The sequence below is a fragment of the Berkeleyomyces rouxiae genome (assembly GCF_048999995.1).
Source record: "Berkeleyomyces rouxiae strain 22BRR77 chromosome Unknown BrBRR77_ptg000007l, whole genome shotgun sequence".
NCBI lineage: Eukaryota > Fungi > Ascomycota > Sordariomycetes > Microascales > Ceratocystidaceae > Berkeleyomyces > Berkeleyomyces rouxiae.
The window spans coordinates 714,883-742,296 of NW_027396497.1; the positions used below are offsets into that span (position 1 = coordinate 714,883).

The following is a 27,414-nucleotide window of genomic DNA, read 5'->3' on the forward strand; positions in this document are numbered from 1 at the left end:
CCCACTTTCTCTTTCTCTCCGTTGACCAGGCATATGCTGTGACGCTTCTCTTTTAGACTTACTTTCTTCCCTATTGACTCCTTTCGCTTCTCTATTCTCTCTCTCGCCTTGTCCAACATACCAAACAACAGCATTTACTGGTGCTGAGTGTCTACTTTCTTTATCCTCCCCACCACTAAACACACATGCCTCCCTTCTCTTCGTTGTTGCGTCACATGCTTACATACATTCTATCTATTTTTCTTTGGTTCCTCTACTTGCAGTTTATCGTCGTCGTTGTTTTTCTCGTTTATTTGGTTTCATGTCATACAAGGGTATGTTTGTTCGCGCCCTGATGAAAAAACCGAGGGGCAACGGCAAAAGGTGGTCTTGTGTTGTTTTATTCTTTTTTTTTTGATCCCCCCCTCTCTCTATCCCCCTTCCGTCTTGGTGCTCTGCGTTCATGTCTTTTTTTTGCTTACTTTTTCTCATGGCGGGTGCATATATCTTAAGGACTCAGAGAATAAACAACTAAACAACATATTGATTATAACCTCCCTCCCACCGCTCCATCCTCTTTGTTCTTGTTCTACACTGCCTCTCTATCTCTAGCTGGCCTTGTAAAATCGGAGAGGGAAAGGACACACTGGGGCTCATATAGCACGCATATATAACGTTGTTTTTTTCTCTTGATTCTTTTCTTTTCTTTTCTGCTTCTTCGTTGTGGCACGTGTTGCTCTTTTTTTTTGTTCTTGACTTGTGTGTCGCTACATGATGGAATGAGGTGGTGCTTTATGCAAGACATGGTGAGCTCGCGTGGCTCTATAGTTACGCTTTGTGGCCGATGAGCTAGTCGTTAAGAATACGTTGGTGATACGGAGGCATATTATCGGGCACCAAGGACACACGAACAAGATAGAAAGAAGCAGGATAATGACCAGTCGTGGTTCAGGCTGTACAATTTGCGTGTACACACATACTTTTTTTTAAGATGCTAAGAGATGTACCAAATGGGACTGGGGTGGTCTAACCAAAAGTTATCTAATGTGATGAAGTTCTATGGTTGGGCAGATGAATTCAAAAAGAAAATGTTCATATATGGTTTAAGAGTGCTGCTTCAGGAACTCTGCCAGCCAGTCCATGTAGTCAGTCCGTATCCACTCGATTATATACCGTAATGCCTCCACCAGACGATACACGCCGGTGATGGTATCCGTGCTTCCAATGTTGATTGTGGGAAGGACTTCAAAATCGTCGTCGGTGTTGACCACTAGCGTTACGCTCCACGCGTCGCCCGCAACACGTAAGAGTGGCATAAACTCTGGTCCAGTGCAGCAGGGCATCTGATAGGTGCATTTGCAAAAGGACGTGATGTGTTGATACCAGCTTGTAAGACTCAGCCCGAGTTGAGTCAGGGCGACCATGGGCCCATCTTCCGATCCCAGTTGAAGATTGGTCGTTGTTCCATTCCTGTATCCATGGGCAGGGCCGTGGCTAGAGCTAGCAATACCAATGAAGGTACCGATGGGTGACTTGCATAGTGGCCCATACATCGAATGGTTGATACTGGGATCTCCGTCCGTAAGTTTTTGGCGGAGGAGACTTTGGAGCTGACGCTGTACTTGGTTGTCCACATCGGTTGGAAGCTGGCTTGGACAGAGGAGAAGAGCATAATCCATCATTAGAGGGACAGGATCTCCAGGACGCCGAGGCGTTGACATGGCTTTAGAGAGACTTGTAGGGGCTAATGAATCCAGCATGGTGGCACTGGATATGTTCTCGGCACGAACGCCCTTTGTTTGTCCAATCGCTAAACGCAGGAGCGGCATATAGACACTATCTCCCCACCCATATGACGAAGCTTCTGTATCCCGACAGTGATGAGTTGCTTCAACAATCTCGTTAATCTGTGAATGCTGAAATACAGCCATTGCAGCTGAGGTTTGTAAAGAGATCAGACTATGGTTTTGGATATGAATAACAGGCTCCGAAAGTGCAAGTGTTAGTCCCGGCAGGGTATGGGCATCTGGAAATGGATCATTGGTGAATGCACCGGCCGGTATTTGTTCGTCCTCTTCAAATAACGGAGAAACCTCATGAGGCAGTTGAAAGTTGTGGAAGTCGCCAGCACTGGCAGCCAAGGTCTTGACTAAAGTTTGGAGTCCAGAATAACGAGTATCACTTGCGGACAAAATACGCACGCGTTGACGGACATCGTGAGTGCCATCATTCCAGCGCAGCGGCTTCACTAGAGTTTCAAGAATAGTGCGTAGTGGAACTGGTCGGTGGGCGTGATTACTTGAATCAGGGGGGACTGGACTACACACATTTGTGCGAGTATTGGTAGTGCGAGTGTGTGGCCGGCCAGCTGGGGAGGGTGCAAGGGCTCGTGTGGGAGGTTTACTAATGCCACCCAAAGCGTCGGAGCTCGCAGCATGATGGGACCGAGAGTAGTTGTCGGTTCCTTGATATGGGAGGTTGTACGGGGAAGAGCCATTTGTATCGGCAGTACTATGCTGTGGTCCTTCGTCCAAGTACGGGTCCCTATAATCATCATCGTCGTCGTCATCCAAATTCAATAGTGTCTCGATAGACCGCATTGCGCCGAACTTCATCCGTGGCTTGTACAGCGTCCCGGGGTTTACTATTTCATGTTTGTTGAACTCTCTGCGCAGAGACGACAAGGCAGCACCTTGGGGATGGCTTGGTCGGCTGCTACCTTGCGATGCCTTTTGCCTTAACCCGCCAGAAACCTGACCACGTAGACCTCGGGGTAGAGCTATAGAAACACCGGTAGGAGGACTGTCATCGAAGTCGGCAAAGGTTTCTGGGTCAGGAGATGGGGTGATCCTAATTGCAGAACTAAGACCAGCGACGGCATTGTGGGAGGTTTTAGTGTGAGCCCGTGCCGAAACCGACGAAGGTGTACTGGGCCTTTTGACATTGACGGGCGAAGTCCCATTTCTGGCACTGTGGTTGTTGTGTGAAGAAGAGATCGGTGGTTTGCGCTGAGGCCGCTGGCACCATACCAAAGAGGTCAATGCAGAATCGGCGTGCGCTTGTTGGTCCTCACTAGGCTTCCAGACAAAGACATCCTGCTCGCTTTCAGTCAGGTGTTGGCAGGCGTCAGAAACATCTTTAACCCATGACGATATGTGTTCTGAGCGCATGATCACGGCTTCTTTGACTGAGGTTTTCTATAGTAAATGGCTGGAGAAGTCGTGCCTGGACTGCAACTGGTTGGAAGAAACTTCTCGAGCTTGTAGACTCGAGACTCGACCGTGGCACTGGAATTCTGGCTAGTTCCTGCAATTTTGGCTGGACACAGTGGAAATGTGGTTGGGACAGTTGTGTGCTCGTGGCGATACAAAGCAAAGGGGGGAGCCTCTAAATTGAAGCTCGAGATTGAGAGATTGAGTGTAGTGGGGAATCGCTGGACAATTGGGACAAAGGGACAATGGAGGGGGGCAGGCCAACAAGGGGCGACAAGGAAGCGGATGTTAAGACAGGTAGAAAAAAAGAGCCAATATTAAAGCGCTGAAATTGGATTGGAGTAAAACACCAAGCGATGCGAAGGATACCACACAAAGTGTGACAACAAAACAAGGGGAAAAAGAAGAAGAAAATGAAAGCGCAACCGTAATAGCGAGAATACCAAGTGCACAAAAGGGCGATTGAACAAAGGCAAGACTGCTTTGCAGCAAGTGAGAAAAGTGGCCCGGGATGTAGAAAGCCGAGCAAGATCGTCTTGTTGCATTTGGGGAGCACCCAAGAGAGCAAGACTGGATTGTTGCACATGCAGCCATGGAAATATAGCTAGAGCCGCAACCCCCACCGCTTCTCCTCCTCTCTCCTCTGGCCGAGCCCCTTTGTCTACGGGTTCTTTGGACACCAAAGTCTGCGTCTGCGCCTGCGCCCATGTTTTCTGCTGTGATCTGCGGGGATCGCCCTTTGTACCTGCTTAAATCTGTGGGTGGCCAAACTTCAGCTGCAGCCGACTAGATCCAGATCTCAGATCTGGCCCGTGACTTGGGTGCTGGACACATCTCTAGACGTGCAGACTTTTGCATCCTATATATATAAGTAAGTGTATTGGGAGGCGGACTCATTCTACAGTACTTGTAAACCCTTGCCAAATTATACTCATGGTTACATACATAAGTGGTGAATACATGTCTACATAGTTGTCTCTACTTCTGCCTCGGGCTCAGCTACGCACGATCTTGATTTGCTTTTGCAAACTCTCTGGGAGCTCCTGTTTCTTGATCAGTCCCAATACCACACAATCACCCCAAAAGAACAAGGCTCGGCTCTGGGCGTAGCTTAGATAGTCGAAAGCCTCATCCTTGTCGTCTTCGCCATTGTCTGACTTCTCTGTTTCAGCCTCTGGGCCCTCCTCGCTTGTCTCAACCTTGGCCTGCACAATTCCCCAGGCAACCCACTGGGCACTATTCGCCGCTCGCCATAGAATTGACTCATCGTAGAGTTCCTTGACACGGATCTCGCTTTCCTCGTCTCGGGCGCTCAGCGAAAGATCCTCCTTGGACGTCGAGGTCAGCCCAACGATACTGGCACCGACGGCAGGCGCGGGCGCGTTTATAGATCTCGCATCTAGCATGAAATCCACGATCGATGCGCTGGACGACATCGGGCCGAGATGTGGCGTGTTGGTGAGGGAGTCTAGCGGCGTCATGCGCGGGGTGGCGCCCGAGTGTGGGAATTGCGGCTGATGGTCAACATAGGCACGGATGAAGCGCAGCTGCTCTTCGCGCGTCGGATACACTTCAGTATTGCACTTGTAAGGGGCAGTCAGGTCGTGGTAGTTGTAGGCCCATTCCGTAAAATGGTTCGCAATGTCGAGTCCAGGCACATTTGCAGCTGCGTATTCAAAATCAATGACAGCGAGCTGTTTGTGCTTGTTCGCTGGCTGTAAAAGCGGCGACTTCTGGTTGTCGGGCTCGATGCGAAGAATGTTGCCATACTGCGTCTAAAGGTAGGTGTTAGCAGATTGTATGAAGCTAGCGTCTGGATTAGGACACTTACATCGTTGTGGCAGAATACCAACGACTCTTGCAGTCTCTGTTTGGAGCCGTACGCCTTTTCCACGTATTCTCGGTGTTTTTTCACCATATCGCGGAATACAGCCCATTCCACACCACACACATAGCCGTTACTCATCCACGAATCTGGCGCCGGTCTGCCTGCTGTCTCTCCTGCAGCCTTAGCTGCTTCGTATTTCTTGTCCAATGTCATGATGATCTTTTCGACAGCATCCTGCCACTTGTCCCAATTGTTAAGTACAGCAGGGCCTCCCAGACGCTCACTGGGCAGTAGATCAATTCCTTGGTGGAGTTCGCGCATACGCTTAGCAATCTGTCGAGAGGTTTCGGGCTCTCGTAGATTTTGTGGCCGTAGAGTAATGGCGTTGAGAAACTCTTCGAATCGGCCATTTTCAAAGGTTCCAAGAAGCCGGGGCCCGATTCTCTTGCGGGCAAGACGGCGTAAAACTGCAAGCTCAGCTTCTCGGTCGATCAGCGTCTCTACTTGAGGTCCATAGACGCGCAGTAGCAGCTTAGGCGGAGGCTTGCGTGAAGTCATCATTACAGGTGAGAGCGATGAATCTTGAGGAAGTTCAGTAGGAGGCGAGACCATATAAACTGCATTGGTCAAGGCACCGCTGATACGCTCAACAGAGATTAAATCGCCACTCTCCAAAGGCACGCGACGCCAGCCTTTCAGCTTCAGCGTATGTGTGAGCCTGATGATCTCGTTTTTAAAGATAGTCCAGGATTGACGTTCCTTTTCTTTGTGCTTTGAAAAGCCTTCAGATGATGAGGCAGAAGCTTGACCTCCACTGTAAGCCAGCGTCTTGCTAACATCGAGTACACCGTCACACGACGGTACCACCACATCACCGTCGGTATACTCGGTATCCGAAGAGTTAGTGCGAAGAAGAGGTCGGCGCCGGGACGGACGACGCCCAAGACGAGGGGTGAAGGCGGGAGCCTGTGAAAGGCCTAGATTTGAGACGGTTTCTTCTATTATGCGTTGCAGGCGGTCTAGGGACACGTCATCACTGACCTGAGAATCCACAGAACTAGACCGCACATGGGACTGGGAGGTAGGCGACTCGGTGACAATCGTTGGTTTAGACGAAGGTTTGTCGGGAGAGGAAGAAAGGTTGTTATCGCTATTGCGGGGAGACCGGCGCCGAAGGACACGAGCACTTGTCTTGCGACGCTCTGCCTTGGCCTTTTCGTGCTCCAGCCATTCAGCAACTTGTGCTAGAAGTCGCTCGGTAACTTTGGATCCACGGCTGCGGTGGGTTTGCTGTGGTGTTTTGGTGCCATTCTGGTGTCCGTGTAGAAGGCCAGTTCCCAGTGTTACCCCGGACCCAGTGCCATTAGCTGCAATAGTAGCGGTAGAAGTATCATCCTGTGCTTGGCTAGCCCCATTGACCTCTAGGCTTTGCTCGGGGATGAATGTCTCAAGCAAGGTAGGTCCCAAAGCCGGCGATGTTAGCGACAAAGATGACATGGCGGGCATTCTCCCACTCAAACGGCGGTCTCCAAGACCGGCTCTGTATTGTTTCTTTAAGGCGGTCTCTTCCTTGGGCCAGGTTTCAGCTTCAGCGAACTGGAAAGTTTCAGGATCTGCAATTTGTACACCTGTCAAGCAATAAACCAGTAGACAGTGTTAGCAACCAATCTTGGGAGGCGTAAGGATATGACGAGCGATACAAGGTATTGGAACATTAAGATCATTCATGAATCCAAGATCTGTAAGGCTCAGTGGGAACGAGAGAAAGTGCAAGCACCAAAGACATAGTTTCCACCACGGAAGATAAAGAGGAGACGGGGTATGGCTGCCATCTTGTAATTATGTCGGTAACCAGTAGGTTAATGTGCTTTGTTTCTGTCAGACAGACCAGATGGGAAAAGAGGACCCAGAAAGTTGTCTGGGCGTGACGTCTTTTGCTTTGGTGTTCCCCGTGACTGAGCTCAAGAACTCTTGCCCGGCTTATCTGTGGTGAACTCAATAGGTCTAAGATGTATTGGCTCGACATGACTAGCACCGGGATATTGGAACTTCAATTCAACCGAGACGATTCTCCTCGACATGATTGGCCAGAACTCAAAAGACCACACGAGCATGATACTTATCAAGTTCTGATCCCTGGGCAAACAAAGTTCGAGTGGCACAGACAGAAACAGCCATAGGAAAGGGACTTAGCAAGCAAGTAGCTTCCCGGGGTGTTTACTTGTTCACCCACGTTTCAGTTCCACGCTCAAAGGACGAATAAGTGGAGAGATGGGGAATACCGGTGGACGTAAGAGCCACGGTATGGTCTCAAAGCACATGCATATATGGGGTGTAGGGCGTATGGGTACAGAGGTTGAGTAGGGGTTTTGGTTGATGGCTGGGTGTGACAAAGATGACAGTACCACAGCAAGCGATCATGCGTACCTTTAATTGACTTTTCAGAGGCGGCACTGACACTGGCTTTGGGGGCTACAGGCCCCCGGGGAATGGCTCCAGATGCAGGCGAATCCATTGTGTCGTACAATACAAGGTGGTGCAGGTTGTGGAAACTAGAGCTGCAAGAGGTCTGGGGAAGAGACAATGGGTAGGTGGAAGTATAGGCGTTAGTGAAATCAGCTCGATTCAGCCTCGAGCAGCGCTATTAAGTCCTCTCTGTGTTGGGTTTGGCAGTCTATCATACAAAGAGAGGCTGTGAGATATCGATACAAGCAGAATAAAAAACAAGGCTTGACTAACACCACATGATAGCACAGCAAGTTTGGATGAGCACAGCGACGGGGGTGAAGATGGCGCCAGACAGTTGGTTAGTAGGAAAGAAAGCACATAAAGGTACGGCAGAAAATGGAGGTGTGAAACGGAACACTCGGCGATTCACGCCAAAGGTCGGTGGGCAAGTTGATATGAGAAGACGTGAAAGATGGAGAAGCGTAGAATGGGGATAGACTTGGAATAGAAAGGACCAACAGACGCTGATAAGAAGATAAGGAGAAGTGCACAGTCGGTGGCAGTTGCTAAAGAAGAAGGCGACGGACGAATGGCAGGAGCAGAAAAAGACCTCAAAGTGCGCGTGGGAGAACAATGGTGAAGAAAAAAAAAAGTGCAGTGGGCAGAAATAAAGTTCAGAATAAAGTAGCCGATCCAGGCGGGAAAGAGAACGGTTGACAGATGGCCAAACGACGATTGCGGACGCTGTCAGCACCAAGATTTCTAGACACAACAGGTCAGGTGCGCCAGGGAGGCCAAGGTGGGCCAAGACAAATTGAGAAGTAGCCCAGGAAACATGAGGTTGTACGGGAAGCTACTGCTGTTTTTGTCCAGTCTCTTTTTCTTCACATGCTAATGAAAAAAAAACTGGACAATTGCCTCCCTCCCCCCACGTCTAGGTCTGCCAGCCCAGTTTTTTCTCCCAACAAACTTACGGGCTTCGACTGATTCTATGTGAATCCTGCATCCTCGAGCTTTTTTTTTGTGCTGCAGGATCCAGGAAATTGGATATCTGTGTGTCGTATTTCTGTATGCGTGAGTGTGGCCTCACACCAATCAGCAATATTACATCGCCGTCACATTATTTGCATGTGAAAATGGAGCAGCCAATGACCTGTTCTGCAATGTGTTCGTTCCTGCCCACCGATCGCCCGCCTGCCATTTGTCCCACCTTGTGATGCACCCTTCTATTGTCTTCTACCACGTTCTTTGGTTGCAATGCTTCTTCTGGCGTAAGCAACTACAGCGGCAGTGTTCATTCTGATATGTCGGGTGTTTTTTGTTCTGTTTTCCGATGTTTATCTGATCTCGAGTCGCATAATTGCTTTGGATGTTGCCTAGTCTTTTTTGTTGTACCTGTTTGGGCTGCTTACCCCTACATAGAAATTAGATTCCTACGACACCTCATGTGCCAGCATGTGTAACGAACGGCAGTGACGTCATCATCGCGACGCGGCTGACTCCAAGAATACAGATCGACCGCCATCTGCCTCAGATGCACACACTTCTGGTATTACTACAATGGTGGTGAAAATTTGACAGGTTAATGAATGAGTAGATGTATTAAATATTATATTAGTGAACTAATCAAGACTTGATAGTTTCCATGCTTCCTGACAACCCCATTCGATTCCAAATGGCATGGGGCTGATAGATAATCGAGTTCCGCGCAAGGATTCAAGTCAAAGTGTTATCGTGGCTGTAATTGGCCGCGAAAGAGCGTATGGCTATTGTGTCCTGATGGAATACCCTTTAACAGGTGTTGATGGGCTTGTTCCAAAGGCAGTTGTTTGCGTTGTCGCGGTTGTCGCAAGGAATCTCGGTAATCTTGATAGGGCGGCAAACGTCCTTGTTGCGGGTTAAGAAAGTCAAGGCAATGTTGTTGCTGGGGCAAGCAGGGCCAAGACCATGGTTTTCGTCACCAGAGAGGCAGTACTTGCCACAACTCCATTTAGTCAGAGAGAAAACACCAGCCTTGTTGTATTCGGCGACCTTTTTCAGGTGAGCCCCGTTGATTTTGTGGTCAATCCATTGATTGGCATGTTGACCGGCGGCGTCACTGTGAAGGTCTCGGATGCGAAAGTTGTCGGCGGGGTTGATGCTCCGTCCGCCATTGCAAGCTTCTGACAGGCAGAACTTAAACTTGCCGTCAATCTTCTCGCGCTTCGGAGATCCGGCAGTGTAGCCTCCATCTGCCATGTAGCCAAGTAAGTTGCCGTTCTCCATTTCAATAGAGTAGCACTTGCCTACGGTATGTTAGTACATTTTGCCATGAACACAATCGGAAGAAGTGATTGTTTATTCTTACCCTCCTTAATGCCGCTGTCACAATCGTCGTTGTTGTGGATATGGCAAAGGCCATCCGGGCCTTCCTTAGTGTTGGCAGGGCAGGCACACTCGCCGTTGATCAGTATTTTGCCGTTGGGGCAGACAGGCTCGGGAGGGCTACACTTTGTGCCGTCGTATAGTTGGCCCGTAGGACAGCAGTCATAGCCAGCGGCGGCACTGCCAGCAACATCGTGCCCTTCGCCGCAGCAGGCAAACGCAGCGTCAGGAGAGCCCACGAGGAGCTCCCCGGGAGAGCAGCAGGCAACATACTTTCTACCCTCGGAGAAAGTAAGTTTGGTACCGTCCCTTCTGGGGCAGCGGATGACGTGTTCCCTGCGTGCCTTGGGATCGTAGGTAACAATTTCCTGGTTGTCGCTGGACATCTGCTCATTGCCATCAAGAACAGATACAAAGCCTCCACCATTGATAAGGTTGTACTCCTCGCCAGAGACAGCGGTGATAGCAACAGAGACTAAGAAACTGATTTGAGAGAACTTCATGATGACAAAGATTGATGTGTAGAATCAGAATATTAAGAGATTAAGACTTTGTAGTCAGTGTTAACGATGAGTAGAAGATTGGAGTGATTGGGCTGGATGAACTGTGGAGTGAAGTCATGGTCAAAAGCATCAGTGGGAAATCTGCCGTCATTATATACTCGATTATGAGCTTCCTAAGACGCCTTGAATTATGAAATATCTTGCCCAAGTGAATGAAAATTCCTATTTACTGCCAGGGCTATTCTGAACTGTCCTGAAATTGCTCATGGTAAGTACGCTTTCAGTCAAATCTAGAGATTAATGAGACACGCACACACAGGTCGGACTACTATGAAGTTCCTTACATTCGGTCTCCAAGCTGAAGATCTACGTTACATCATGTATTCATGCTCTTGAGCAAGAAATGTGTACTCACTTAACCTGCTTCCAGTAGCATGATTCCCTATCATGATCCTGACTGTAGATTCCGGCCTGACCTTTGAGGCTGGCAGTTACATCCTCATGAAACAAGAACATCAAATACTGCCAATGATATTGACATAGCTCAAGCAAGACTGACATGTTCCGGTCAGTCGAAGCAGCCCGAAGAATTACGATGGGACTTATGTATAGCTAGAGTCACCATTACCCACTACTCTAGAGAACGCTTTTTGACAGTGATCAGCAGTCACGATGTCAAATGTAACTTCGTTTTCACTTGCACAAACTCCGCAGTCAGATACAACGAATTTTAAGCCATCATCTCTACAATACCAAGTAGTCCTGATTCACCAGATTAAGAAGTTGGAGTAAATCTTCAGCTAGATGTCTTCATGTGGTGATGATCTGAGTGGTCAACTGATTCCCCCTTACAAGTTTGCCTTGCCTGACCAACCACATCCCTCCTTAGGGCGAGACACACAATCTTCACCCTCAAATATGCGGTGAACTTCCCTTCCCGTTCGGCAGTGAAGTGAAATCCTTCTAGCGCAAGTGTCGGGAAATTTGGACAATTAAGATTCTGCGGCTCGGGACGGCACTGCATGGGTACTGGTGTCCCTGCAGGGTTGGAAAAGTTGTTGCATGTGTGAAGTATCCTCTTTCATTCCCTTCTAGGTATACTGCAAGGGACTAGACCCAAGGTCGACGCATACCTGGGGGCGTTCTTCACTCAGCTACACTATTGTGGATGTAACTATGCTTGACTACTGGTATTCATAGGTCGCATTGCTCGCTCAAATCAGTCTCCCAACTTGAAAATCGCCTTGCCAAGGCGGATCGGGTTGAGCTATGTAGAATCTAGGACAGGATTCGATTCTTGCTGGCTATTATCCGCATTTACAGCACATGGCTCTCTCTACGGTTGAAAGAAAAATTTACGTCACTGTGCCCAAAAGACCAAGATATTGTTATTCTGTCCTCCGGTGGTGTTTCTTATTTATCACATGGCTATGTGAATAGTGAAGAGACATTTACGATTCTTCAAGTGACAATCTGGAACTCTTTGCTGTTGTGTTTATTCTCGCCTCTACGGGGTCTTTGTACCGATAAAGTCAATTACTATACGTCCAAAGTCTATATCAGCACTCGACTAGGTGTCAAACATCCCGTAGTTACAGATTGTCAAAAATCCGGTGTTGTCCAGGGTAAGTAATTATTCCAAACGCAAGTATGTATTATGTAACCCTAACAGAGCTTTCTTGTGCAACTTGAACCAGCGACATCGTAGTTTGTATCACATGCCTCATTTTGCAAGCATGCCAAAGTGAACTGACACTAACGGAAAGATCGGCTTTCTTATCGGTTGAGAGTAATGATAGCCTCATCATTTGGACAAGCAACCTTGAGGTTGTGCTTTCTAACATTTGTAAGCACACATATCAGTTGGAAGCTGATACCTCCGCGAAGTCTCAAGGCTTGGAGTTTTCTGCAGAAAATAGGGCTCATGCGCTTCAAGATGAGTTGAAGATGAACATACTGCCGGAGTTTCAGGCTCTCAAAAATGAATATCTGGGCTCAATTGACATGCAATTAGATAAACGATGCCTATCTAAGCCCTGATTGCCAAACACGTGTAGCTACATGTATTGTGCTGGCTTTGTAGACTATTCAGGGTAATATTCATATGATATAGAGCAAAGGTCTTCCTTTCTCATCTGTCTGAACAATGTTCCACTGGTTAAAGCCAACTACAGCCCGCTCATTCCCTCGCGTTTGAGCGCCCATCTAACTGCCTCACGCACATCTGGTACGATAACTGTGGGTGTATGTGCCGGCGGCCCTCTGACCTCGCTCCACACACCTGTATGAACCAGCAGTGACAACCAGTTTGCACCATTCGCACTACGAAACTCATTGGCACCACGAATATCGCTTTCCGGATTATCTCCAACCATGTATACGTTGCGTAGCGGGTCAACATCATCGCCAGGCTTGCCGCCTGCGAGATAAAAGTGGTGCCGGTTTAACACACGCTCCGCATATTCATAGGTCAATTGATGCGGTTTGCCGATGACTGTTCGTTGGAGTGAATGGCCGTTGGTAATGGCGCGCCAAACACCATCAAGTGAGGCCTGGAAGGCGCCTTGTCCGAGACGTGGCTGGTGGAAGTGGGCGGCCCAAAGAATATCAGGGTTAGAGAAGTATATGCGTGGCTGGCTATCGCCTTGCCAGCCGTGGTTGGGAAGGTTAGGGTCGCCGTTTTTCGGGGAGTAGGTTCCAATGATGCCATTGTGCGATTGCAGCACATCAGTAATTATTTGAATATCAAGCGACCAATCCCGGGGATCATTGAATACAAAGATAGCGTCGAACTTCAGGGCATCAACCGAGGGCTTGTTGGGATTGTAAAGAGGTTTAGGAAGAGGGCGCCATGTGTTTTCATAGACTTCCTTCATCAGTGTTTGGAAAGGGAAAATGGTGGGATTGGCAGCCAGGATATCTGCGGGGGTTACCACTTTCTGGAAACCATAGCTATGCATCATGTCAGCACCACAACTCTTGACCGGTTGATTGAATAGCGCTCTAACAACTCACGCCTCGGCGATTTGTCTACACTTGTGCGCATCTGCACCAGTAACGAGAATTGTTTTCTCTTTGAGACCCTCGGCATTTTCGACAAGATCACGAAAGGGGGTATGCGACTGTACGAAGTTTTCTGTAGTAAGCTTCACACCCAGCTTATCCGTGAGGTCAGCTACACGATCTTTCTCGTGCTTTCCACCACCATTGGTCAACAAGATGAACGGGATATTGTTGTCATTCAAAAACTGCAATGACTCAGCAGCCCCTGGGATGGGCTTGGCCACATGTAAAAGCACGCCGTCGATGCTACAGCAAGAGGTTAGTTACTGAGCATCTACTGAGCATTAGAAAGGCTAACTGCTCACTCAAAGGCAAATGCAAAAGAGGCAACTTTGTTGGGCAAAGGGAACTTGGAAGCTGAAGTGAGTCTGCGCTGTAATAAGCCCCGAGGAGCCGCTGCGAGATTGGAGCTCGAGTTGAAGTTGAGGCCACAACGAGTCAGCCCACTCTTGAATGAGCCGCGAGTGGCTGATAGAAGGATAGAGCCCATTTCGCGTATTCAAAATGGAATGGTTAGTAGCTCACAATCAAATGACGAAGCCAATATAATGCTGGTGTATTTTTAGGTTGCAACAACGTTCGTGGTAGCTAATGATTGTTGTATGTCTTGGTGTGCTGTTAGTGTGATTCTAGAAGCTGCCGCTTATCTCGAGCTGGCTTATCTATAGTGGGCCCTTTCTGGTGATACCACGGTATATTACATGACGCATATTACAGCTTCGAACATGGAGCCCTGAGCTTGCATTGTTAACACCACAATGTCCATTCTGATATCCAGGTCTTTTTGTTTTCTTTTCCGAGGTTTATCTAATCTCGAGTCCAATAACTACGTTAGATTGTTCCCTAGTATTCTTTTTGTTGCACCTGTTCGGGTTACTTACCCCTACATGAATATTAGATTCCTACCACACCTGATGTGACAGCATGTGTAACGAACGACAGTGACGTCATCATTTGAAGGTTAGTCAATGAGGAGTTATATATGTATTGACTACGTTATATATCAATTAACTGATTTCCACTTGGCAGTTCCCGTGCTTCTTAACAAACACATTTAATGCCAAGTGGCTTGAGGCTGGTAGATAATCGATTTCGGTGCCAGAATCCAGGTCGCTATATTTTCGTAGCTATAATCAGCTACGAACAGCCAAATAACTGCTGCATTTCGACGTAATACCATTTAACAGGTGTCCATGGGCTTGTCCCAAAGGCAGTTGTTTGTAATGTCACGGTTGTTGCAAGGAACTTCGACAATCTTGATAGGGCGGCAAACGTCTTTGTTGCTGGTCAGGAAAGTCATGGCAATGTTTTCGCTGGGGCAAGCAGGGCCAAGACCATGGTTTTCGTCACCAGAGAGGCAGTACTTGCCACAACTCCATTTAGTCAGAGAGAAAACACCAGCCTTGTTGTATTCGGCGACCTTGTTCAGGTGAGCCCCGTTGACATTATGGTCAATCCATTGATTGGCATGTTGACCGGCGGCGTCACTGTGAAGGTCTCGGATGCGAAAGTTGTCGGCGGGGTTGATGCTCCGTCCGCCATTGCAAGCTTCTGACAGGCAGAACTTAAACTTGCCGTCAATCTTCTCGCGCTTCATAGATCCGGCAGTGTAGCCTCCATCAATCATGTGGCCAAGTATGTTGCCGTTCTCCATTTCAATAGAGTAGCACTTGCCTACGGTATGTTAGTACATTTTGCCATGAACACAATCGGAAGAAGTGATTGTTTATTCTTACCCTCTTGGATGCCACTATCGCAAGGGGCGTTGTTGCGGCTGTGACATAGACCATCCGCGCCTTCTTTAGTGCTAGAAGGGCAGTCACACTTGCCGTTGACCAGGAGCTTACCGTTGTGGCAAACAGACTCGGTCTTGGTGTCGCCGCATTTTTTACCATCGTAGATCTGGCCCGTAGGACAGCAGGTATAGCCGGTGCTGGCAGTGCCGGCAATCTCGTGTCCCTCGCCGCAGCAACCAAACGCGGTGTCAGGAGAGCCAATGAGGCGCTGCCCAGGAAAGCAGCAGGCAACATACCCTTCACAGCTGGAGAAAGAAAGCCGAGTACCCTGACTTTTGGGGCAGCGGAAGGCATGCTCCATAAAGGTCTCGGGGTCGTACTGAATAATTTCATGGGTATCGTGATTCACCTTCTCGTTCCCATCGAGAACAGCGACACCGCCTCTACGACCAATCAGATCATGCTTCCTACTAGCAGAAGCAGTGATAGCAACAGAGACGAGGAAACCGACCTGAGCGAACTTCATGATAATAAAGGCTGATGTGGAGGATTAGAAGATTAAAAGATCAAGACAAAGTAGTGGCAGTTCTAAGTAGACGATTAAAGTGGTTAGGGCCGGATGAGCTGCGAAGTAGGACTGTAGTCAACGGCATCAGTAGGAGATCTACCGCCCATATATACTTGATTATGGGCTTTCTTGGACGCCCTGAACTATGAAATATCTTCTCCAAGTAGAAGGGAATTCCTATATGCTATCAGGGCTATCTTGAAGCGTGCTGAAATTGCTTCTGGTGAGTACACTTTCAGTCAGGTTTGGAGATTGACGAGACAAGCATCTACAGCATGAGCCGCTTCAAAGTTGCTTAAATTCAGTCCTCTAGCTGAAGACTGGCGTTACATTATGTGTACTGTATTCATGCTCTTGAGCACAAAGTCCGTACTCGCTTAAGCTGCTTCCCGCAACATAATTCCCTGCCATGATCATGCCTGTAGGTTCCGGTCTACTCTATGAGTCTGGTGTATCTATACACGCCAAATACTGACAATGATACTGAAGCGGTTCAAGCAAGACCGACATATTCCTGTCGGCCGAAGCACACCTCAGGATTACGGTGGGACTTCTACATATGTACCTACAGCCACCGTAACTCACTACTCCAGGTAACACTTTCTGACAGAAATCAGCGTTTATGATGTTAAATGTAACCTCTCGCTTCGACTTGCGCAATCTCCGCAGTCGGATACAAGCCACCCTCCTCACAATACCAGGCGGCCTATATTCACGAAATTAGGACGTTGGAGCAAATTTTCAGCTGGTGTCTTCATGCGGTGATGGTCTGAGGAGCCAATTGGTTCCGTCTTACAGGTGTGCCTTGTCCAACAAATGACATCCCTCCTTAGAGCGAGACTTACAATCTTCTATACGGTGGACTTGACTTCCCTTTCCGTTCGGCAGTGAAGTGAAGGCCTTCTAGCGCAAGTGTCGGAAAGTTCGGACAATTAAGATTTCCGCGGCTCGGGATGGCACTGCATGGGTCCTGGTCTCCATGTAAGCTTGGAAAGGTTGCTGCATGTGTATGCTTCTTCACTCCGTCCAGGCAGACTATAAGGGACTAGACCCAAGGTCGACGCATATCTGCGGGCGTTCCTCACCTAGTTATACTATTGTGGGTGTAACTATACTTGAGAACTGATATTCATAGGGCGTAGTTTCCACCTGAATGAGTCTCGACTTGAGCATCACATTGCCAAGATGTGAATCTTTGGTTAGTACAGGGATTATTGCTAAATATTATCCACAATTACGGTATATGATCTTCGCCATCGCTAAAGGCAAAAGTTACGTCACCACACCTAAAGGATCAACTCATCACATTGTGTCTTTCCACAACGTTTTTCACTTACCCTGTAACCAGTTATGTGAATAGTGAGGTGAAGGAGAATTTACTATTCTTCTAGTGAAAGTTCGGAATTTTTCGTTTCTATGTTCGTCCTTTCCCTTGAGAGGTACTTGTAGTTAACGATACAATGAATATTTAGTTAGCTATAGTTACATCGTATGTCTATGTCAATGCTCGGTGAGGTGTCAAATGTGCTGCATAGACTGTCAAACATCTTGTGTCGTCCAGGGTGGGTAGTTGATTTTCCGGAAAAATAGTTACTCCGATAGACCCGGTTCAAGTACAACATGCAACCCTAAAAGACACACCTTGTACGACCTTCGACACCGCCTCTTGTATTGCACGTTTCATTTTACAAGCTTGCCAAAGTGGATTGACAGTCACAAAATCATTCGTTTTGTTCCTTGGACTAGCGATGAACGCTACGTTTTCTTGCGATTGAGCTTCTGCGTCAGGCTAGATAGTCAGACCTCTCAATAGAACATGCTAGAGGCTATAAAAAATAGTGATGCTTGGTTTGGTGAGCGTTATGTATAGTTAGTTGAACAGAAACTTACTTCCTGCCAAGCGAAAGAATGGCACATGTTTGTTATGTCACCAATATCCTGCTTTCCCACAATACAACCGAGTTTTGAAGCTGCGAGTAAGACCGCCCTCACTTGTTGTCATTTAATGTCCATGTGTTCGACTGAATGAAACTAGACGGAAAAGTAGATCACATGATGAGCAAAGAAACTTTGAGTGAGTTTCGATTTCACTTGTATACGTCGTTGCTTGGGCGGTACATCTCGAACCACACATAGCTGTCTAGAAGATTAATGCAAATTTAAACATGAGTGGTAACATTTGCTTGCCTCCATAAGTTTATGTAAATCTAGCTATTCAAAGGAGATTAAATCAAGACTTTGATGAGATGAATGGGAGTGAAATGCCGACAGCTGTATTTGCTGGCTACCACATATAAGTAATAGTACAGGATCCACTAAGTAACATGCAATTAGTAGAAGTGGTGGTGGTGGTGGTACATTTTTCCCGGCCCATCATGAAGCATTCCACGGTCATCGTGAGACAGCCTAAGTAATACATCTTGCCCTCGCTTCAGTACTTCTTCTGCCCATCCCATTGCTTTACATGGCCCAAAATAATATCGGCCGCAGCTTGTGGGGAGTGTTGGCGGCCCAAAGCTTCAACAAAATCGCCTTCGGGGTCCATGAGGTAGAAGTATATACTATGGTCTACCAGGTAGTCCTCGCCCGGCTTGACCTTGCTGGGGGTACTGAAATACACACGGTATGATTTGCAGACGGCCTTGATCTGCTCATAAGTGCCAGTCAGACCGACTAGGTCAGTATCAAACTCAGCCAAGTAGGTCTTGAGTTCAGCTGGACCATCACGAGCGGGGTCGCAGGTAATAAAAACAGGCTTGACGGAGCCGGAAATCTTCTCGTTCACAATCTCCATCATCTGGGCCATCTTGTCGAGCTCTTCGGGGCAGATGTCGGGACAGTGAGTAAAGCCAAAGTAGACCAGCGAGTAGCGACCCTTGAGGTCTTCGCTGGAAAATAGCTTGCCGTTCTGGTCGAGTAGCTCAAAGGGGCCGCCAATTTTTGGCCGACCGATTTGCTTGTTGGCCTCGGCAATACGCTTCTGGTGCATGCGCTTTTTCTCATTTTCAAAGTAAATCATCAGACCACCCAGTGTAACCAGACACAGCACACCAGCTTGCCATGAGAAGGGCTACAATAGTCAAATCGTTAGCATTGAAGTTTGAGTTTTATGTGGTATTGTCCAGGATACCTGTGACCAACATGGAAGAAGGTTTCATACCCCGAAGCGCATACGCGACTTCGCTTCGCCAATAGTTTTGGCACCGCGAGATTGCTGTTTAGGCACATTGCAGTTTCCGAAATATGTCGAAGAACGGATGTGAGGGCGGGCGATGGCGCGGGTCGTGTAGGTCGCGGCTTGTCTCGCAACTGACGGTATCGGAAAGACGCTGCGGCCGGCAGCGGCACGAAGAGGGGCGACAAAGGACATGGCAGCAAGTTGAAAATATATCTGGCGCAATCAAACGTCTCTTGCCACAACAGAATATCAGCTTTTGCGATTTGACGTGGGTCGGCGTCCTGGCGTGGTGAAGCTTGGAAATCATGATCGAATCCTTGGGATTGTCTTCAGCCGAAGTTCAGCCGATAACATTTATACCGAGGCCCACCGAGAGCAATGGATGCATTGTTCATAACAGCGCTGCCTTCTCAACCCTCGTTCGTCCAAAAAGGGAACAAACGCTTTGCATCGAGCTTCATCACTTTTAGTTTTTATTCAACCAACCTCACACCACTACTATATACACCCTTAAGATATTGTTCATTGTAGCCCTGTACTGTGTCACAAACAATTTCTCGTTGTCAGCAGGCTCCATACAGGCAACGTCCACCAATACTCACCCATCGTGACTCTGCATCACATCATGGATCTAGATGAGCTTCCATCAGCAGGGCTTACTGATGCTCACTATGAACACCTAGAACTCTTTCCAGAAGTTACTAGGGCTGAGAGCGCTACGTTAGAATCTCAGTCATTAAACGCCGACCTTGCCTCGTCTATTACAGCAGCCTCTCCGGTCATGTTCAGCGCCACAATCAGCACACTTGGCGATGAATTATTAAGCGTCGCGGCAGAGTCTAAACCAACTGCTTCAAAGAAACTGCCAGTCAAGAAGAAAGGTATGGCCGCGAAACGGGTCCCTAATGCCACTTCAGTGGCGGCGAAGGGGCCAAAGGCCACAAGCGGTGCAAAAACATCAACTACGCGTCGGCCAAAAGCCAAGTCCTCAGCTCTAGCTTCAACAGCTACAAACGGCGCGTCATCCGTGCTCAATCACCACAGTCGAGAAAATGGCGGCAGCACTACAAGGGATAGCCCGGCAGTGGCGGATAGTGATGATCCAGGCACGTATTGTCTGTGTCAAGGTCGCGACGATCATCGATGGATGATTTGCTGTGAAAAGTGTGAGGACTGGTTTCACGGCGAGTGCATCGACTTGGACACCGAGATGGGCGAGAGCCTGATTGAAATGTTTGTCTGTCCTCGCTGTACTGACGGCGACATGCTTGTAACACGATACAAGAAAACGTGCTCGCTGGATGGCTGCCGAAAACCAGCACGTAGCTATGCCCCGGCTGTTAAAGCCAATGACGAGGACGACACTGCTACAGGTGCTGCAGAGACTGAGGATGTCTTTAACAACTCCGTCTTTTGCTCGGATGAACACTGCCACCAGTGGTGGGAACACATTGTGTCATGTCTGCCGCCAGCCTCGACTATTCCCCCCACCATCATTGGTAAACTGACCCGCGAAGACTTGCTAGGCGTGATTGCTAGCGGCTTAGGCTATGTTGATGAGGCTACTGGAACATACAAGCTTGTGCGCCAACCTTTCCTGACGCCTGACTCTAACAATGACGAGTCTGAAGATGAATATCTGTCAAGTGAAGAACAGAGTTTGTTGGCGCAATCAAGTGCAGACCGCGCAGCCTTGGCTACTGAGGTTGAGCTATGTCGGAAAATGCTTACGCTTGTTGATCGTGTCACTGAACGGCACAGGGCCGCTGTTACTTCAGGCTTCATAACCAATGATATATGCGGTTACGATAGCCGGTTAGACTGTGTCTGTGTCCAAGCCGCCTTCGCTGTGTTTCTTTCCACACAAGAAGGCGAAGCTTCATTTGCCCAAGATGAGCTACAGCCACCACTAGGTGAGCTTGCCGCTGTCGCAGCCATCGAAGAGGAAAATGACCCAGACCACAGACATGCTACAGCTGGCATGTGTGACAAGAAGCGCTGCAAGGCACATCAGGGCTGGGCAGCCATGTTCCATAAGGCTGTCAAGAACCAGATTCGCCAGCTGACTAACCAAATAGCAGACCTGCTGAGTGATGAGGAAGTCATTCGCAGCGCAGCCCTGGAACGCTATGGGCGCAAGAAAGTCGAGAAAAATTGGGTTGAAGTCGTCGGAACTGGGGCGCACATCAAGCAAGAAAATGTGTTGGATATAAAAATGGGTGACGCTATGGACCTAGACTAACACAAAACCTAGAATGAATTTCTTTCCTCAAATTTCTCACAAGACTTTCTACTTGGATACGCAGGTCTAGATTTCTTCTTTATGTTCTAGACTACATTATGACTACCCGTTGTTTTTCTTGAAGACTGTCTTGTTCATCTCCTTCAGCAACTCATCCAACTTCTTCATAAGAAACTCATAGTTCATATCGTCAGCAGCAAATTCATCCTCGGCCATTTCCCCGCTTAGTGTCTTAATAGCAGTATTTTTCTTGATATCTTGCTGATGATCGGCACGGATACGGTCTGCCTGTTCTGTATCGCGCGTCATCATGAGACTCACGTCCTGGAAACGCATGCGAAATCGGTCCTTGATGTGGTGGCGGATATCATCCAAAAGCTCAATCGTATCTGTAGCCTGACGGTTTTTGACGCGCTCGGCACTTTGGCGGATGATGTCGATAAACTGCGGGTCGTCGAGATAGTCCTCCAATCGACTGGCAAAAAAGCGTGCAGCAAAGTCTTCAAGGCGCCGTACGCCAATGTCCCAAGCTGCATGGAGAATCTCATAAATGTCAATAGAATCGGAGGCGTCACCGCGAGCTCTACGAGCTCCGCGGGTCTTTTTTCTCAACTCTGGATCATGCGTGCGGTCCTGCCAGACATTGGACTCGGCCATTCCCTGACTGCTGATGGTCAGAGCGGCTTTGTTAACAAGCTTCTCAAGAAACAGCTCGTCAGCTGTGTACAGCAAATCAAGGCTGTAGGCGAGAGAAATTTCGCCTTTTTCAAAATATAGATTAGCAAGAATAACCTCCAAAGTTACTGGGGCACATGTCATTCCAACAATGTGCAAATGGTCAGAACCTTGGCCTTCCAAAAAACCACCTGTGAACATGCGCTTGAAGTATGGACTACGCGCTAGGATAGCCTTGTGTACTGGATATATGACGTATTTCTGCGCCCGTTTCTCAGCCTCTCCGGGTGTCTTTGTCGCGAGGTTAGTGATCTCCAGGCCATGAAGTCGATCATTAAGCTCATCGCTCTCTTGGGCTGCGTCATTCTCATCTTCGATATACTCAACTTTGAGTAATACATCAGCGAATGCGGGGTTGGCATAAGACCACTGGATACCAGTAACTTCCTCCTCCGAGACAATCATCTTTTGCTTCATGATAGATTCAGCAAAAAAGCGATTCATTTGCACCTGTGCCTGGTTGACCTGTTCCTGATGCGTTTTGCGGGCGACATTGAGCTGGTCTCCCACATCGAGAATAGCCTGAAGTCCTGACAGGTCAAATTCTTGGGCCAATTTCTCACATCCCTCAAGGATCCGGGTAGCGGCAGACTTTTCTGTGATGCTGCGCTGCTTTAGCACCGTGTCAGGGATCTGGTCCATGTATAAAAACCTGTGCACAATGTACAGGCATTCTTCATCTACATCAACTCCGTGAGCAGTCCATGAGGTCAGTCCAGGATTCTTGACAAGCATGTCGTGGAAAAACGGCGATCGCACAGCTAGGATCATGCGATGAACCCCGCAGCTAGGACCGTCGTTGCTCCCAATTCGCAGCGTAAAGTCAGGCGTTCCAGGCGGCTCGCCGTTCTGGAGACTATTGATATGGCCGGACCATTCCCGCAAAGGATCGGTGGCCTTGCTGAAGTCATAGCTAAGAAGCAGATTCCGAATATCCAGCGTGAGAGCACCATAAATGCATCGCTCTCCCTGGAATGTGTTTCGTTCCGCCAACGCGCCTGAGGACAACCACCGGATTAGTAATCAGTAAAGTCGACGGGTAGACATGCCACCTTTTGATATTCGCAGTAATGCTTGATCAAGCATAGACGTACCATAATCGAGGAGTAACTTGACGAGTTCAAAGTGACCACAGATACTGGCCTAAGTGGATCATACTCGGTCAGTTCTATCACAGAAGCATGAAGGTTTCATAAAGTGAGTGGGTGGCTTACTAGAATCAAAGGCGTATAATCATACTTGTCCCGCCCATTGATATTCACCCCTGTTATTATCAACTCGTGGCATGTCTTGAGATCACCCCGCCGGCAAGCATCCAAAAGTGACTCAAACTTGGGCGACTTATCAAGAGGAGTACCAGCAAGCCGTTCTTCGCGGGGGAGCTTCCGCAGCTTGTTGTTGTTCTTAGCAATGTCAAGAATGGTGTTTTGGAGTTCTTTGAACCGTTGGGGCGAGATGTCTTCTTCGGAGGGCATCTTGACCAGTCAGCAGAGGCAGAAGATGATTGTGATGATGGTAGTGAGGGCCAAGGTATTGTATGGACCATGAAGTGTAGTTGGTGAGGAGATAGGTACTAGGGTTATGTTGATCTTAGAGGGTCTGATAATCTATCGATAAGCAACCGCTAAGGCTATTCATCGGGTAATCACCGTTGCCCAGTCGACGGCCCTGGAAGTGTTTACTCCACTTTGACGTATCCCGGCTAGTACTTTCCCTGGGCCTTACTAGAGCACACACAATACACGATAATAATTGATTTGAACAAGATTTCTTCCCTGTCATCTCTCTCGTTTCCTTTGTTTGCCGCATCTAAGCTCGTGTTTTCTCTTTGACACCCTCATCGTCATTTGTTATTTTTTGGAGCGCTTGTCGTTCTTTTCTTGTGCTTTGCAGCCTTTACTAGCAGCAGCCCTATTTTACCTCTAGATCTTTTTCCTCTTACGCTTCTACTCGATTTTTCCTCAACTGTCGGTCTGCCCCATTTCGCTCTCTGCTCGTCGCGGCTCATATTCACGAAAATCACCAAAGCCTACGCCTACGCCCACACCGCCTTTGACGAACATAACCTCTGCTGATTTCGAGTGGGCAATTCATTTGCCGTGTACTTTTGTCATCGTTTATCTGAATGCATCACATTCTTAGCAGTTGCTGCATGCCCACCGCGCACAATGGCCTCCTCGAACGCTACCGTTACGAAGGCTGAGGACTATGAGGTGATGGACAAAATTGGTGAGTTGTGTCTATCAGCGGGAGAGGTCCTTTGGGTGTTGTCGCTCTATGATACCTGTACACGAATCGTGTAGAACTCGTACCCAAGCTAACATGTGTTTGCTGCCCAAAGGCCATGGCTCCTTCGGCATCATCCGTAGAGTCCGCCGAAAGGCCGATGGTCTGATCCTATGTCGAAAGGAGATCAACTATCTGAAAATGTCGCAAAAGGAACGTGAGCAGCTTCACGCCGAGTTCCAGTGCTTGTCCCATCTCCGCCATCCCAATATTGTCGCCTACTACCACCGCGACCACCTGAAGGAAACCCAAGAATTACATCTCTACATGGAGTATTGCGGAAACGGTGATTTGGGCCGTGTTATCAAGGATCTGGCTAGCAAAGGTCAGAGAGCCAGCGAGCAGTTCGTCTGGAGCATCTTTGGCCAGCTTTCATCAGCCTTGTACCGCTGTCACTACGGAATCGACCCTCCTAGCCCTAGTGATGGCGCCTCAAATCCCGGCAAAGCCCCCGCTGGCACTCTTTGCATCATGCATCGTGACTTGAAGCCTGAAAATGGTTGGTTCACCTGAATACCGATCTCTATAACTCACATTCGACTAGATAACTAACGGTTGTGCAGTATTCCTTGGCGAGAACAACTCCGTGAAGCTCGGCGACTTTGGACTCTCAAAGATGATCAAGTCTCAAGACTTCGCTTCCACATATGTTGGAACACCGTACTACATGTCTCCTGAAATTTGCGCCGCTGAGAGATACACTCTCAAGTCCGACATTTGGTCATTGGGCTGTATCATCTATGAGCTATGCATGAGAGCCCCGCCTTTCGATGCGCGGTCACACTACCAGCTAGTGCAAAAGATCAAAGATGGACAATATCCCGCCCTGCCCAACATTTACTCTCCGGAACTACGAGATGCTATTGATGCGTGTCTGCGCAAGAGCCCCGACGCCCGGCCATCTACCCATGACCTCCTCCACATAGCACAAATCCGCCTGACCAGAAGGGAGATGGAGGTTGCCGATCTCAAGAGAAAGCTTCGAGCCAAGCAAGACTCCCTAGCACAAAAGGAAAAGGAGCTAAACCATTTCGCTGGAGCCATTGAAACAGAGAAGAAGATGATGCGCCAGGAAATTGATTCTCAGTTGAGAAGAGAATGGGAGGCCAAGGCCCAGTTGGAAATCAGCCGACACATCAACATGGAGATCGAGAATCTGCAAAAGCAATTCGAGAGCGAAGTTAGAGCACGTGTTGAGGTCGAGCTTAAGCGCAGAGAGTCTATGAATGGGCCCCAAAGAACAGCAACTCCCGATGTTGAGATAAAAAAACCATCTGCTCCCACCACACAATCATCAACAGTACCCACATCAGTCACAGTAGCCGAGGCGTTACCACCTGATATCCCCTCTGGCCTTAGCAAGCGTAATCTGAGCACTCCGCTTAAGAGAGCCCAAACCATGTATGCTGGCCTCAACCCAGAGACCCCGGGCGATATTGAAATGGTGTCTCCCTCGCCGATGGCTATTTCAAGTCTGAGTCTATCTCCTCGCCGCAATGGTACGACGAAACCTCCCTCCAACAACGGCAACATTTTCCAGCTCAACAACGCTGCGGCACCAAACGGCAACGGCCCCGCGTGGGATATGCCTCGTGACGCTAGAAGCATAGAATCCGATGACGATGAGCCCCCAGCATCACCTACGCCAGTAGTGAGATCAGTGAAGAACCCCTTTAGCAGCAAGAATCGCCCAGTGCTCACTGCGCAAAAGTCGGCACTGAATAAGAACATGGGAATCCCGACTCTGAGCGGCAAAAACTCCAACTCAGATCTCCCGCGAGTATCGCCTTCGCGTCGTCTTAGCAAGATCCCGTCGGTTACTAGCTTGAGCAATGCCAAGCTCTCCTCTGGCTCCTCATCTGGCTCCTCATCTGATAGCAACAGCACAAATAAACACGCCAGCCCTACACGTGGCACCAAGAAGCTGCTTCGTCATCAGCACCATCACAGCTCAGGCGATGATGAGCGTCTCAACAAGCTTGCGGCCAAGAATAACATAAAGGGCCGTACTCTTGTGGAACTACAACAAGCGCGCGCTGGCGGACGACCATTGTCTGCCGTCCTCCCGTCTTCTGCTGGAATCACGCCGAGTTCGTCTTCCTCGGGCGAGAACATCAGCCCCAAACGGGCTTTCCGTGAACGGCTGACAGCGGTAGACACAGCCAATCGTCGGAGCAGCGATCCGACGGTGTGGGACCCCGAAGTTGACGAAATGCCGAGCCCGTTCCTGCAAAAAACGAGGCAGGTGCGGGCTTAGATAGTCACCGAGCCCTGTTTTATGCAACTTAATACGCTGCTGCATCGGCTCAAGAAGTGACTGGCCAGACTGCGTGATCTCAAATAGTTCCAGTCCAAACCATGATCTATTCCTAGAACCCTTCTTCCGAACCTCTTGAGTCGGTAGACTCGCTTTGCACGGGCTATGACAGTTTGTATGTTTCTTCAGGCAATTCCTTTTCTTCTCTCCATTCTCTTTGCATTATTTCACCCGAAATTCGTGATAGGCTTGTTGTTTGTCTATTTCATATCTACGACCTTCTTTTGTTCATCTTGTGTTCCGTCACATCACGATATCCCACTCCTCCTTTCTTGTCACTGGCTTGTACCGTTCCTCATAGATTTGATGGCCAGATGTGCTTCTGCAACCGGAAAAAAAAAAGAAAACACACAATGGGCTCTCTGAGACGCCAATAAAACCACCATGCAACGGCTTGATGCTCTCACACGCCGCCTCGCCCACGTCCCTTTTTTTTACCCTGGGTATGGAAACAAGTGTTCTTTTTTTTCTCTTTGCTACTGCCCTGGGACTGGCTTTCTCAACTTTTTCTTGTTTGTCCTTTCTTTTTCTTCTTGTTCTATGTTAATGTCCCCGCGAGATGTTTGTTTACTATGGCGTTCATGTTTCGAACCCTGTTGCTAGGGTGGAAAAGGATTACTCACATGTTGATTTAGTTATTGAAACCTGTCGTTTCTTCTTTGCATTTCAATTCTAACATGCTTGACTCATGCATTTAAGGAACAACTCTGCGAGCCACAGGAACAAAGGCGCTCAGCCTTTTCTGGCGTACTGCCTGTGTGTACCAGTAGGAACATTCCCCCCCTCCTCCAAGGGGCGATACTATGTTGCAGGCTTTGACTGATAACTCTCCTGTATAATATTCGTAGACCTTATCCTGAGCTGCAGTGTCAACATACATTTGCCCCCCACCACTTCCTGTTCTCCCTTTGTGTCGTGGGAGTGGTAATGGTCAATGTCGCGTAGCCCCATAGTA

The 27,414-nt window shown here is 48.5% G+C and overlaps 9 protein-coding genes across 9 annotated transcripts; 2 read left to right on the forward strand and 7 right to left on the reverse strand.

The window, feature by feature from the left end:
- Nucleotides 1-1,082: 1,082 nt before the first annotated feature.
- On the reverse strand, nt 1,083-3,149 carry BROUX77_005981 (uncharacterized protein; the record flags this gene model as incomplete). Its single annotated transcript, XM_073750914.1, has 1 exon — nt 1,083-3,149. The coding sequence occupies one exon, from the start codon at nt 3,147-3,149 to the stop codon at nt 1,083-1,085; it is 2,067 nt and encodes a 688-aa protein (XP_073603851.1).
- Nucleotides 3,150-4,186: 1,037 nt separating this feature from the next.
- Nucleotides 4,187-7,534, reverse strand: BROUX77_005982 (uncharacterized protein; the record flags this gene model as incomplete). The annotated part of the gene is made up of 3 exons (XM_073750915.1): nt 4,187-4,966; nt 5,023-6,647; nt 7,447-7,534. 3 exons carry the CDS (start codon nt 7,532-7,534, stop codon nt 4,187-4,189), a joined length of 2,493 nt encoding a protein of 830 aa, XP_073603852.1.
- A 1,724-nt stretch (nt 7,535-9,258) lies between these two features.
- BROUX77_005983 (uncharacterized protein) lies at nt 9,259-10,334 on the reverse strand (the record flags this gene model as incomplete). The annotated part of the gene is made up of 2 exons (XM_073750916.1): nt 9,259-9,752; nt 9,815-10,334. The coding sequence occupies 2 exons, from the start codon at nt 10,332-10,334 to the stop codon at nt 9,259-9,261; spliced, it is 1,014 nt and encodes a 337-aa protein (XP_073603853.1).
- Nucleotides 10,335-12,502: 2,168 nt separating this feature from the next.
- BROUX77_005984 (uncharacterized protein) lies at nt 12,503-13,887 on the reverse strand (the record flags this gene model as incomplete). Its single annotated transcript, XM_073750917.1, has 3 exons — nt 12,503-13,286; nt 13,350-13,643; nt 13,703-13,887. The coding sequence occupies 3 exons, from the start codon at nt 13,885-13,887 to the stop codon at nt 12,503-12,505; spliced, it is 1,263 nt and encodes a 420-aa protein (XP_073603854.1).
- Nucleotides 13,888-14,577: 690 nt separating this feature from the next.
- Nucleotides 14,578-15,659, reverse strand: BROUX77_005985 (uncharacterized protein; the record flags this gene model as incomplete). The annotated part of the gene is made up of 2 exons (XM_073750918.1): nt 14,578-15,071; nt 15,134-15,659. 2 exons carry the CDS (start codon nt 15,657-15,659, stop codon nt 14,578-14,580), a joined length of 1,020 nt encoding a protein of 339 aa, XP_073603855.1.
- A 2,473-nt stretch (nt 15,660-18,132) lies between these two features.
- Nucleotides 18,133-19,071, reverse strand: BROUX77_005986 (uncharacterized protein; the record flags this gene model as incomplete). Its single annotated transcript, XM_073750920.1, has 2 exons — nt 18,133-18,771; nt 18,862-19,071. The coding sequence occupies 2 exons, from the start codon at nt 19,069-19,071 to the stop codon at nt 18,133-18,135; spliced, it is 849 nt and encodes a 282-aa protein (XP_073603856.1).
- Nucleotides 19,072-19,504: 433 nt separating this feature from the next.
- On the forward strand, nt 19,505-21,121 carry BROUX77_005987 (uncharacterized protein; the record flags this gene model as incomplete). The annotated part of the gene is made up of 1 exon (XM_073750921.1): nt 19,505-21,121. One exon carries the CDS (start codon nt 19,505-19,507, stop codon nt 21,119-21,121), a length of 1,617 nt encoding a protein of 538 aa, XP_073603857.1.
- Nucleotides 21,122-21,223: 102 nt separating this feature from the next.
- On the reverse strand, nt 21,224-23,331 carry BROUX77_005988 (uncharacterized protein; the record flags this gene model as incomplete). The annotated part of the gene is made up of 3 exons (XM_073750922.1): nt 21,224-22,854; nt 22,951-22,999; nt 23,071-23,331. 3 exons carry the CDS (start codon nt 23,329-23,331, stop codon nt 21,224-21,226), a joined length of 1,941 nt encoding a protein of 646 aa, XP_073603858.1.
- Nucleotides 23,332-24,024: 693 nt separating this feature from the next.
- Nucleotides 24,025-26,399, forward strand: BROUX77_005989 (uncharacterized protein; the record flags this gene model as incomplete). Its single annotated transcript, XM_073750923.1, has 3 exons — nt 24,025-24,085; nt 24,198-24,641; nt 24,706-26,399. 3 exons carry the CDS (start codon nt 24,025-24,027, stop codon nt 26,397-26,399), a joined length of 2,199 nt encoding a protein of 732 aa, XP_073603859.1.
- Nucleotides 26,400-27,414: the final 1,015 nt, after the last annotated feature.